The 12,029-nt window shown below is 52.6% G+C and overlaps 1 protein-coding gene across 1 annotated transcript in view; it reads left to right on the forward strand.

Annotated features, from left to right (window-relative positions):
- Positions 1 to 12,029, forward strand: part of LTBP2 (latent transforming growth factor beta binding protein 2) — an 87,178-nt gene that overhangs the window by 22,290 nt on the left and 52,859 nt on the right. The window contains exon 4 of the mRNA XM_054567274.1: positions 3,548 to 3,565. Within this exon, the coding sequence (XP_054423249.1) occupies positions 3,548 to 3,565 (18 nt within the window). The remainder of the gene's footprint in view (positions 1 to 3,547; positions 3,566 to 12,029) is intronic.

Raw genomic sequence — 12,029 nt, forward strand, 5'->3', positions numbered from 1 at the left:
CAAGAGGTGCTGGAGGGTGAAGGCCCAGCGTGTGGTCCTTAGGCTCACAGCAGGGCCGCCCTCTTTGAGCGTCACAGGCTCCCTGGCCAGGGGCTACTGTGATGTTTTTAATGAGCTGCCGTCTCCAGGCCAGCCCAGTCCTCTCTCTGCCCTGGGACCTCAGTGCCATGAAATCTGGGAAAGTCCGAGGGGCCCACTGTGGGCCCAGCTGTGTTTTGCTTTGGGAGACCAAATCCTGCTTGCCTTGTGGTGTGAGACATTTCCTGTGAGCTGGGCCAGGTTTCCCAAGCAGCCGCCTGCCTCTCTCCTGCCGGCAACTTGGACAAGCCCTTGGTGTCCAGCTATAGGCAGTGGCATGACTCAGGGGCGTTCTAGGAGCGAGAGAGGGGTACAAAATGTCCAAGATGGGGGAGACCCTGCAGGGATTGGTGATGGCCAGAGGCCCCCTTTAGGAGAGGATTAGACGGAGGCCAAAAGACTTGGGTTCCAGAAGGAAGATGAGAGGGAGGGGCCAGGAGAGAGCCTCAGACTGCAGGCAGGACACCCTACAGAGAGCCAGACTTGGGTCTATGGATATTGCCCAGCTGTGACCTGGGCTGACTGCTCCTTCTGACCCCCAGGTCCAGGCTTGTTCCCCAGGACTGGGCAGATGACCTCCCCACCTGAGGAGCAAGGGCCAGGCAGCTGGGGAACAGCCTTGAGAAACTGGGGAAGGAGGTGGTTACAACCACCTGAAACCAGCAGACCTTGGAAAACAGTGCTTTACATGGTGCTTCTCAGCACTGCAGTGGGAAGTGAATCGCCTTGTAGCTGGTTAACGTGCAGCTTCTGATACAGCAGGTCTAGGCCTGAGTGCCAGGTCTCAGGTGATGTTCATGCTACTGGTCCATGGACCACACCTTGAGTGGTGAGAGTCCCAGCCTGGGCTTTCGGACAATCCTGGACTCCAATCCTGGATTTATTGCTTCCCAGCTGTGTGACATTGGGCAAGCCTCCTAACCTCTCTGAGTCAGCAGTCTCTACCCGAAAGGATTGCAGAGAGCATTAAATGAGGTCTTATGAGTAGGCACCTGATTTAAGTTAGTGCTCAATACATGTTGGCTATCAGTGGGCTGGTTCTCTTTGCTTTGGGGACGTGAGTGGACAGAGGACTGGCAAAGAGTAGACAGAAACCCAGGGTGCATGTATGTGGTTGGGCATGTGTGTGCATGTGCGCGCGCATGCATGCATGTGTGTTTGTGTATGCTGATCTGCTCTGGGGAGAAGTCAGAGCCCAGGCCCAGCCTCAGGGAAGGTGTGACTAGCAGGTGCAACAGTAGTACCAGTGGTGGCTTTGTCCAGCTTGGCTGTTCCACTAGGACCCGTTTCATTGGCTTTATGGCAGATGGTGTCAAGGGAAGGTGTCACGATATTTGTCAGAATGGGAGGGACTTCCACTGGCTTTGCTCGTTGGCCTGACCTGAGGACTTAGAGTCTGGCCCCAGGGGACACCTAATCATGCTTACTCAGTACTCGGGAAACAAGGGGCCTAGAAGTCAGTGCTGCACACAGCACACAGGGTTGGTGGGGAGGTAGCTGGGAAGCTGTGGACTCCGTGGTGGTGGCTCTCAGTGGGCTGCTCCCCCAGAAGGCAGCTCTTCTCTGCACACCCCATCTCTTTATATCCCCTGTATTAATTTTCTACGGCTGCAATCACAAATTGCCACAAATTTAGCAGCTTAAAACAATGCAAAGTACTATCCTATAGTTCTATAGGTCCAACACCTGGCACGGATCTGACCAGGCCAAAGTCAAGGTGTCACAGGGCTGAGCCCCTGGAGGCTCTAGGGGAGAATCCGTTTCCTTGTTATTCAGGTTGTTAGCAGAATCCTGTCCCATGCAGCTGCAGGACTGAGGCGCTCGTTTCTCTGCGGTGGCATCTAGAAGCTGCTCACCTTCCTTGTCTTGTGGCCACCTTCCTATCTTCAAAGCTGGCAGTGGCAGGTGAACGCTTCACATTTCGAACCCCCTCTGTTACTCTCTTCGGTTGAATCTTGCACTCTTTTCTCCGCTTTCAAGGGCCCCTGTGCTTACATTGGGCCCACCTGGATAACCCAAGGCACCTTCCCTGTGGTAAGGTCAGCTGATTAGCAACCTAAATTCCATCTGCAATCTGAATCTCCCCTTGCCATTTAATGTAACATGTCCAAAGGCATAACAGCAGGGGCCATAGATGGTGGGGGCCACATACCCCCGCAACCACTGCAGCCCATTCCAGCTGGGAGCCTCCGTCTGAAGTGTGGCAGCTCCATCGTCAAGGGCTTGCTGCCAGGGTGGACCTGGCTGCTTCCTGGAGGGAGAGGTCTCCTGTTTTCCTGTTATTTAATATCGTAAACCTCCAACTTGAGAGTCCCCTCTTTTGGCTCACTTTTTATTTCCACAGTACTTTTTATTTTCCACTTTCTAACATGACATATCATTTACTTATTACGTTTATTGTTTATCGTCCGTTTTTCCTCTCATACAGTGTGAGCTCCTCGAGAGCAGGGGCCTTTGTTCTGTTCCGATGTATCCCAAGCTCCCAGAACAGTTCCCGACAGATAAGAAGCGCTCAATAAATAGCCACTGAATGAGCATCCCTGTTGCAATGGGTCCCCTGTTGCTGCCTGGAGCAAAGATGGTGGTCTCGGGCCATCCCCTTCTGACCTCGCACTCTGCCCATCCCCTAGCCTGTCATGGATCAGGAAGGGGCTCTCCCAATGCGCCCAACAGGTGGCTACCTGCCAGCCTGTGCTCCTTGACCATGGGGGTCTCCTGAGCGAGGGCTGGCTCAGGGCCATGCTTCTCTCCTAAGCGTGACCACAGGGCAGCCAGAGCAGGGCTTAGCAGACCCATAGGAGTGCGGGGAGTCTGGCGCGGGGCTGTGGCAGCTGTGAGCGGTCTCCCCCCAGTTTCTTCCATCTCCTGGGCCTTAGAAGCATCCCATGCACCCCTTCCCTGGGGCTGTGGGTTTGGAACAGGGAGGGCTCAGGAGAGGGTAGCCAGAGGAAGATACTCCCTCCTGGGCCTCCGGCCAGAACAAACGGAAAGGGCTTTATTGTCCCAAGTCTGAAGTCACAGAAGCCCTGCTGCTGCTTTTTGAAAGAGTAGAAGAGACGTGTGTCTCAGCTGAGAACTGCCTTCACCGCCCGCAGCCCCCTCCCTGCTGCTTGCAGAGTGCTCTGGAAGTGCAGATGGGCCACTTTAGGGTTTGTGTAGGGTCCCTTGGCACTCAATCCCTGCCAACTGTGCCCATCCCTGCCCAGCAGAGACTACCGGGAGTAACTGGTGGGTGGGTCCCAAGTACTTGATTCCACCGGGGAGAGGAGGGAGGCAGGCTGTTCCACGCTGCAACTTCCAGTTACTGGACACGATTCCAGGAGACGACTGTCCCTGCAGAGTCTCTATGACAGTCGCTCCAGGAATTATGTCGTGCCCAGCTTGTGCAGGCGTATGTGGTGACCCTGGCCCTGGCTTCTTCCCAAAGGGAAGTGTCTCCCATTTCCCCCACAAAGTGTTTTGCTTCAAGGCAGCCCTTGCCGGCTGGGTTGAGCTGCTGAGGCCCCGTCTAGGTTTCTCTAAATGGGAGGCGGGCCTCTGGGGCCTTGCAGAGTTCATGTGCACCTCTTCTCCACCCCACCGCTTCCGAACACCTGAGAGCCGTAGAGCTCAGGGCCTGGGCAGGACCATAGCTGGCCTCAGGGTGCCTGAGTGAGTAAGACACAGGCTGGGGGCAGATGCAGCTGGGCATGCAGTCTGGCTATGCTTTGACTCGAGGCCTAGGGGGCCTGGCAGAGGTCATGAGAAAGCTGGGGGTCAGTGTGCTTCTCCCTGTGCAGCAGAGCCTGTGAACCCTTCCTGCTGTCCTGCTCTGCCCTGTGCATTCACCTCTGGGTTGGTGAAGATGCCAAGCTCAGGCCTCTGAGTGCCTGGGGCCTTCTAACGCCTCTCTTGCTCCCCACATAGAGCAAGTGGGAAGATTCAAGAGAAATGGTGTCTCCTTCCAGTACACTTCCCATTACCTCTCTCCCTCTCCTATTTAAGCTTGCAGGCGGACAGCTAGCCTCGATGCTTGAGCCAGCCCCCAAATCTCTGATGAAGACTGCATCACTCCCTTTTCCAGCATTTTCCCAGAGCTGAGGACTATCCTTGCCTAGGCTGGGTGCCAGAGAGGGACTTCCTCCGAGCCCAGCCCTGGCCCCAGCCCTCTAAAATCTCCGAGATAGGAGCTGTCGGCCTCCTACCTGCTCACAGCGGCAGCAAAGTGATAGAGGAAGCTATGAGTCTCTTCCTCTTCTAATTCCCCTTCTTCATCATCACCATCCACAGGGTTCCTTGCCCCTGCTCTGTGTTTTGGGCACCGTACTAGATGCTCTGCCTTCCTCTCCCCTCACCTTCCCCTCCCTACACCAAAGCACCAGCTCAGTGACATGCAGGAAATGGATGTTACACCGAATGTCTTTGGCCAATTATGTGATGTCCAAGGATGGCGTATAAATGTGGTGGTGAGCAGGGCTCCACCTGCCCCTGGGACGGCAGGGAGCCTCCCTGTGCTCACCACAGCCCTGACCTAGCCTCAGCCCAATGGGGCATCTAGAATTGTGGTTCCAGTGGTGAATGTTTGAGTCAGGACTGGGTGGGACTAAGGTTATGGTTGAGGGGACATTCTATTTCACAATAGGGTGGTGGTTAGGGTAACTGGAGTGTGGTATTAGAATGAGGTTTTAACCTGAGGGTTGTGGTTAGGGTTGGGTTAGGGTTATGTCACAGTAGAATTTAAGACTGTGGGTTTTTTGAGTATGGTAATTTTAACCTACCGTTTATGAGCATTATTTGTAAAATTTTATTGATTGATTGATTTTTAGAGAAAGGGAAAGAGAGAAACACCAATTTGTTGTTCCACTTATTTGTGCATTCATGGGTTGCTTCTTGTATGTGCCCTGACCAGAGACTGAACCCCCAACCTTGGCGTATTGAGACGATGCTCCAACCAACCGAGCTGCCCAGCCAGGGCAATGAGCATTATTGGGTCAGCTGGCCTACTGTGCAAAGCACTTTACAGGCATCATGTAATTTAATACTGGGGACAATACGGCATAGTGGTTAAGAGCTTGGGTCATGAGTCAGACTTTAGTTTCCCCTGATTCTGTCGCTCACTAGCTGTTTGATTCTACATGAGTTTCTTCACTTCATTGAGTTTCAGTATAAATTGATGATGCCAACACTGGCTAGAATAAAGTAAAATACAGGGTTGCAGTCAGAATACAATTTTAAAAAGTGGACAAAGTGCTAAGCCACATAGCTAAGTGCTCAACACTTGATAGCTGATGCTCTTTCTTAGGTGCCTCAGTCAGAGTTCCAGCAGGTAACAGATGGCACACTCCGTGGGGACAGTTTGAGAAAGGTCTATCTGCAGGGCACAGACAGGGTTAGGGGAGACAACAAAGGATGGGGCACCCTGGGAGTAGCTGAGTGGGGAAGCCCTCACTTAACCCTCCAGGTCTAAAGGGGACAGGAGTCTGGCCTTACTGGAACTCGGAGGAGCTCCAGCCATAGGAGAGGCCAGAATAGGCCTGTGGCCTCTGGCAGAGGAACACCCACAGCGGCCTGTCAAGGAGAGGCCTGGGAGGATCAATGCCTCTGTTTCTGGCTGGGTCCCACGTGGGCCAGGGCAGGTAGAAGATCTCCAGCACATTGACCAGTCCCCACAGTGACCCCATGAGGAGGTTGCTTCTCTTGCTTCCCGCTCCACGATGGCAATTCCAGCCCAGCTCTGCTCCAGACTCCAGAGCCCCTGCTTGCAGCCATTTTGCTGAGGAGCTGCTGGAGCAGGTGAGCTCAGGCGAGCCCAGACCAGGAAGCCTGGCATGGGAGCTGCGGAGGCCTGGGGCTGGCCTGCCCTCCAGTATGTTTCTCAGGAAACTACAGAAACTTGGCCAGAGTCTGGAGCAGCATTCTCCACAGCCATGCGTGGGGAGCAGAGGCAGCTTGTTGGGTCATTAAAAGGTTAATATATGCAGTTTCCAGCATCCAGCTTAAAAAAATAGTAACAACAAACATTTCAGGCGTGTGGCTGTACTTATGGCATTTAACTGACCTAATCCTCCAGGATTTTTGTTTGAAAGGAAAGAGTTAGGGAGCGATGAAGCAAGAAGGAAATGGAAAGATAGTTAATACTCTTTCTCAGATGCCCCAGGGAATGTCAGTCCCATCCGGTCGCTTTGTTCAGGCTGTGGCTGCTCAGTAAACGCCACCCTCGGGGTTGGAGGGGGTGTGTGTACCAGAGAGAGACGTGGGGGCGTGGGTGGAAAGCTGAACTGAGAGATCATGCCTCAAACCTCACAGTGGAGGCTTTTCGGGTCCTGTGAATTTTCCTTTTGAGCTCAAGGTTTTCGAATACATATCAGGTTTCACCCCTTGTCCACAATGCAGAGGAAGTTTCGGATTTATGGGTCCGGTAGTTTTTCCAGTTACGTGATGTTTAAATCTGCCACTGCTTAACTAAGTTGCCACTGTCAGAAACAGGCACTGTAAGCCTCCCAGGTGAAAATTACTTCACCAAAGTAAAGGGGTACCAAAGTGGTGCAGTCAGTCCTTCATATCGACGGGCCCTATGCCCGCAGATTCAACCAACCTCAGATGGAAAATATTCAGGGAAAATATTCAGAAAAAAATCAGTTGTTGCTGACCTGTACTGTATAGTTAGGCCTATGAGTCTGTACTGAACATGTGCAGACTTTTTTCTCATCTTCATTCCCTAAACAATACAGTATAACAACCATTTACATAGCATCTACATTGTATTAGGTATTATAAGTAATATAGAGATGACTTAAAGTATATGAGAGACTATGCGTAGGTTACATGCAAATACTATCCAGTATTATACAAGGGATTTGGCTTTTGGTATGTGTGGGAGGGTGGGTCCTGCAACCGATCCCCCAGGGATAGGAGGGAAGGTTTTATTATGGTAACAGCAATACAAAGGGGACTCTGCACTGTACATTTATTTCCACTTGTGGAACTGACATGTGTCAGCGTTCCTCCTTATCCGCCCCAATCACCAGCTCACCTGCGTGCACACGCACATGCATGCCCACGCACACTCCCCGCCTCGGGTGTGGGCTCAGGAGGGAGACTTAAATCTTGCAGGATGATTTCCCAGAAAAGGATTAGAAAAGGAAAATGGGTTAAATACAAAGTCATCTGATGCCCAGGGTTGTAAGATTGGCTGCTCAGGACCCAGAAGGGTGTGTATGCATGTCTGTCTGTCTGTCTGCAGATGACATAGTAAGGATTGCTAAATGATTTCCAATAACAAAATGTGAAAACACATAGTTGCTTTGTTAGCCACATAGCTGTGGTTTTGTGTCCGTGATTCATTGTGGAAGTGAGTAGCTGCGACAGGCATTTTGTGGGGTTTTTTTCTTCTTCTTTTTTGTCCTACAAAAATATTTGTGAAAGGTCTAAAATTCAAGGAAGTCCAGTGATTTTTGAAAAGAAAAATCCCCGTTCCTTGCAAAATGAAGATTGCGAATCAAAGCCTCTGGAGCTGCCACATTTCTGCTTCCTGCCGGTCACCGACACTGCATTTTGCTCCGCACCTCTGCCCCGGGCTGCTGCCGACCACGTCCTCCCACAGGTGCGCCCAGTTGGGGCGAGGGGTTCCGCCAGAGGCCTCTTGAGGGGATCCGGTACCGGGAGGAAGAAGGGGTGTCTTCTTGAGACCTCAGCCAAACCACACTCTTGGGAAACAAACTGATTCCACATTTCTTTCTTTCTTTGAGGATCTTGGGTCAAAGTCAGAGACCCTACAGCAGGCTGCGGTGTGTGAGGAAGGAAGTGGGAAATCATTTATATCTTATAGTTAGGCACCTCTGAGTTTGAGTCCCATCTCTAGCACTTGGTGGCTGTGCTGTCTAGAGCAAGTGAATTAACCTCATGAGCCTCAGTTTTCTCAGCTGTAAGATGGGGGGGACCTCACTACCTTATAGAATTGTCTGGAGGATTACTAATGTATATAAAAACGTCTGAAGTCTTTTGGATGTTCTATGAATGGCACCCACTCTTATTTTTCCTAGACTCTGGGGTTATCTGAGCCTTTTGTTTCCATCAGAAAAATAGCAGTGGTAAAGAGACACTGTGAGTTTGCCCAGATCACTTGAAAGCATTTCTGGCCCTGGCAGGGCTTCCCGTAATGGCCAAGGGTGAATGAACATCAGGCTGGGGAACATCATCTGCCAAAGACAGAAGGAGCTCAGGCCCCGAGACACACACAGCGCTTCCCTGCTGGTGGGGATCCAAGGCAGGTTAGCAGCTTCTCTGTGTTTTAGTTTCTCTTCTGCAAAATGGGGGACCATAGGTCCTATAGCAGAGTTGCTACATTCATCAAGCGAGACATCAAATGTAAAGGGCTAAACAAAAATAAAAAAGAAAATGCCTGTAGCCGATGTCTGGCATATAATCGGTTGGTAGCTTTGGGCTGCTACAGTACTGAGCGAAGCCTTCTCTGGTTGGGTCCCGGTTCTCGTAGGAATCTCTTGTTAATGGTACTGGGGCAGAGTTTCAGCTCCTGTAAGAACACACTGGCTGCAGGCCGCCAGGACTTTGGCCAGCCCCTGGGGAGTGTATCCTTGACCCAGGGCCCCTGCTGCCGTTGTCTACAATGGGCCTGTCCAGGCAAATCGAGGAGTAGGGTCAACTCATCTGAAGTCGTAGGCCCGCCTTTGCTCTCCAGTAATGCAGGTCTGTTCTGCTCTGTGTGTGTGTGTCGGAGGGGAGTGAATATTGTGGAGGGTAGAGGGTCCCAAAGGCATGAGCTGGGAACTCAGGGTCTCAGGAGGTAGTCATCTCATGCCACTTTGGTGGTGGTGAGATGTCCACAAACCACGCTCCCGCTGGCTTTGGGACGTAGTCCTAGCTCTACCCTCTCAGCCTAAAGTTCTTTCCTCCTCCTCTTCCTTCTTATCTAATCTCCTGGAACCCACGTCAGGTGTCCATAGGCCCTGACTCGTGTTTCCATTCCTGTTCGATGGTTTTACCTCTTCCACCGTTGCCTTTCTTTAATGTGTTTCCTTGTAACTCATCCTGTGACGAGGCTCAGAGGGGCCTCTGGCCCCTCGGGAGACTGAGGCAGCACCTGCTTCAGGGTTCTCTGAGGTGGGGTGCAGGCCCTGCCTCAGCGTTCCCCAGACACACACAGTTCCTACCCCCCTCTGCCCCTTATTTACCTGCAAGGAAACAGGGATGTATGTGTGTTCTCTTCTGAGCAGAGCAAGATGTCGTCTGTGTAGGAAACACTCCCCCGGAGTTCTGCCCCTCCCCACCTTCAGCCTGCTGGGGGCATCCCCTGGGACCTGTGTACAGGAGCAGACCCCTAAACCTGGGTGTGGCCTCAGAAAGAGCTAGAACTCAGAGCAGGGGATGTGAGTCACAGGCGGCAGGGCGGGCGGGTGGGGGCTGAGGGGGGTGGACGAGTGGACACAGCAGGGTCAGCAGCAGCAGAGGCTTTGAGGCACTGGGGGAGGCTGGCTCGGGGCCCTTTCAGGAGGGCACTGGGGAGTGAGCGCGCCGGTGTGGAAGACGCCGCATCAGTGTGTCGGGCAGCAGGCAGGTCTGGGTTCCCCGGGGCACCACCCGCACCCACACTGGCCTCTCGGAAGCCGTCCTCCTGAGCCCTGCCCTGGGTTGGATTGTCTATGGCTTCCTCTCTGGCACGCAGGGACACAGATTCACATGCTTCCAGACACCGGGAGCTGCGGCCTCGCCAGGAGCCACCGTATCTCCGGGCCACTCTGGCCCTTTAGAAGTCTTTCCTCACAGACAGGGCTGAAACCCTCTGCCCTGGGCCATGGTCCTGGGTCTGTTCTCGGGACAACCTGTCTCTTTTCTGCCATGGCCCTGATGACATCTGATGACAGAAAGTGCATTTTGGGGGGCAGGACAGCCAGGCTGGGAGGGTGCTGATTCCCCCAGAGTGGGACGGGCAGGGAGCCCAAATGCCTGGGGTACGAGTTAAGCTTTCCAGGGACAAAGAATGCCACGAGGGGAGCCGGGGAGCCTCCTTACCCTGTAGTTACGGACCAAGGTAGACTTTCAGGGTTCAAATCCCAACTCCTCCATTTTCTATACTGAGCTGTCCAGGGCGGTAGCCCCCAGCCACATGGCGCTATTTAAATTTAATCTAATGTAAAACTCAGTTGCTCAGTCACACCAGCTACACTTCCAAGTGCTCAAAAGCCACAAGCAACTAGTTAGCATATTGGATAACACAGACTATAGATGCAGGGCTGTCCAACCTTTTGGTGTCTCTGGGCCACGCTGGAAGAAGGAGAGTTGTCTTGGGCCACGCATTAAATACATTGCAACACATAATCACAAAAAAATCTCATCATGTTTTAAGGAAATTTACCATTCTGTGTTGGGCTGTACTCACAGCCATCCTGGGCCGCGTGTGGCCCGCAGGCTGCAGGTTGGATGCCCCTGCTAGAGCATTTCATCATCCCAGAAAGTTCTGTGGGACAGCACAATGCTAGATGAATGAACTTGGACAAGTTCCTTAACCTCCCTGCACCTCAGTTTTCTTTTATAAAATATAAAATATAAAGACCTAGCCCCTAAGGTGGTTATGAAGAGTAGGTAACATAAAGCAAACATAACATATAATACACAACACAATATAGAATTAGCGCTCAATAAACGTTCGTTATCGTTGTCTAAGACAAGTGGGGCAGAGTGTGAGTCCTCCCCTCCCCATGATGACACCTGGGAATCCACCAAGCGGTACCTCTGACACCCAGAGGCTGGAGAGTGATGGCTGCTGCCGTAAGCAGCCTGGGTCTCACTGCTCAGCCCCCAAGCTCTGCATCGCCCAGAGTAGGCAGGCTCCTGGCTCTGTGCCAAGGCCGCAGTGCCCACCCCCACCGCCCTTCACCCACACGGCCTGGGTGCCCACTTGTTCTCGGCTGGGGCTGGGCAGGTTTGTGGCAGGGACTGGGGCAGGATGTGCGGCGACATCATCCTGGGTGCCTGGGGGTTCAGCAGGAGAGCGATCGGCCCGTGGCCGGGGTGTGAGGCCTGCTGGGTCAGCCAGGAGGAAAGAGTGAGACCTCTGTGAGGGCACTGGCAACAGCACCCAGATCTCGGGGGAGACCGGGCCCCCTGGGAGGCAGCAGGGCCTGTTCACTTACAGTCACAGGAAGGAGCAGCCTCTGCCCCTGCGGCCAGAAGCGGAGACAAAGTTCTGGGAATGCTCCTGTCTTGGTGCTCTGTTCCTGGTCCCCTCCTGCCTCTCTGCCTGCGCCCCACAGGCACCTCCACAGTCTCTTCCTCTGCTTGTAAGTGTGGGTGCTTCCCAGACCCCACCCCACCCCTCTTTACTCTCTCAGCTCCTATATTTCTCAGTGTTTAGGTGTCAGAGCACCTGGAAGTCATAAGAAATACATAAACTATCAATGTAATTAATTCCATGATTAGAGCTGGGAACAGTTTTATTAGCAGAAACTATGACGATCGTCTGTATGTCGATCTACTACAGGCACACGAGTAGAATAAACTGTCAAGTGAAGTGCGGTGGGCCGTTGCCATGTTTTTCCATTAATATTCATTTACGGCTTGTTCATTTGTTTTATCATGTGCTAGCAGACAAGTGGTAGCAAGTGCCAAAGGTTAGAGACGAATTGATGGGAACATAAATCAAAACTGAGACCAGCCTGTTCATTAACACATTTCTCCCTTGAAATTGGGAAGTGTTAGCAGAGTTAACGCCTTGGTCCAGCAGTGGAAGGAGCTCTGAAGTGTGGTTTGTTCTGCACGCTTTCCCTGGGTGATATCATCTCTCCTTAACTCTGTAACCACCACCTCTGCACCTGACTCCCCACCCCCTTGCCCTCAAACGCAGCCCCCGGCCATCTCCCAAGGGCCTCGTCCTGGGCGTTTCCTTCTGCAGATCCATGTTGTCTGCACTCAACCCTCATGATGTCTGTCCAACACGGGCCATTTCTCGGATCCCT

This window comes from Pteronotus mesoamericanus, unplaced genomic scaffold (genome assembly GCF_021234165.1).
Source record: "Pteronotus mesoamericanus isolate MK-2021 breed Mesoamerican mustached bat unplaced genomic scaffold, CSHL_Meso_final contig_182, whole genome shotgun sequence".
NCBI lineage: Eukaryota > Metazoa > Chordata > Mammalia > Chiroptera > Mormoopidae > Pteronotus > Pteronotus mesoamericanus.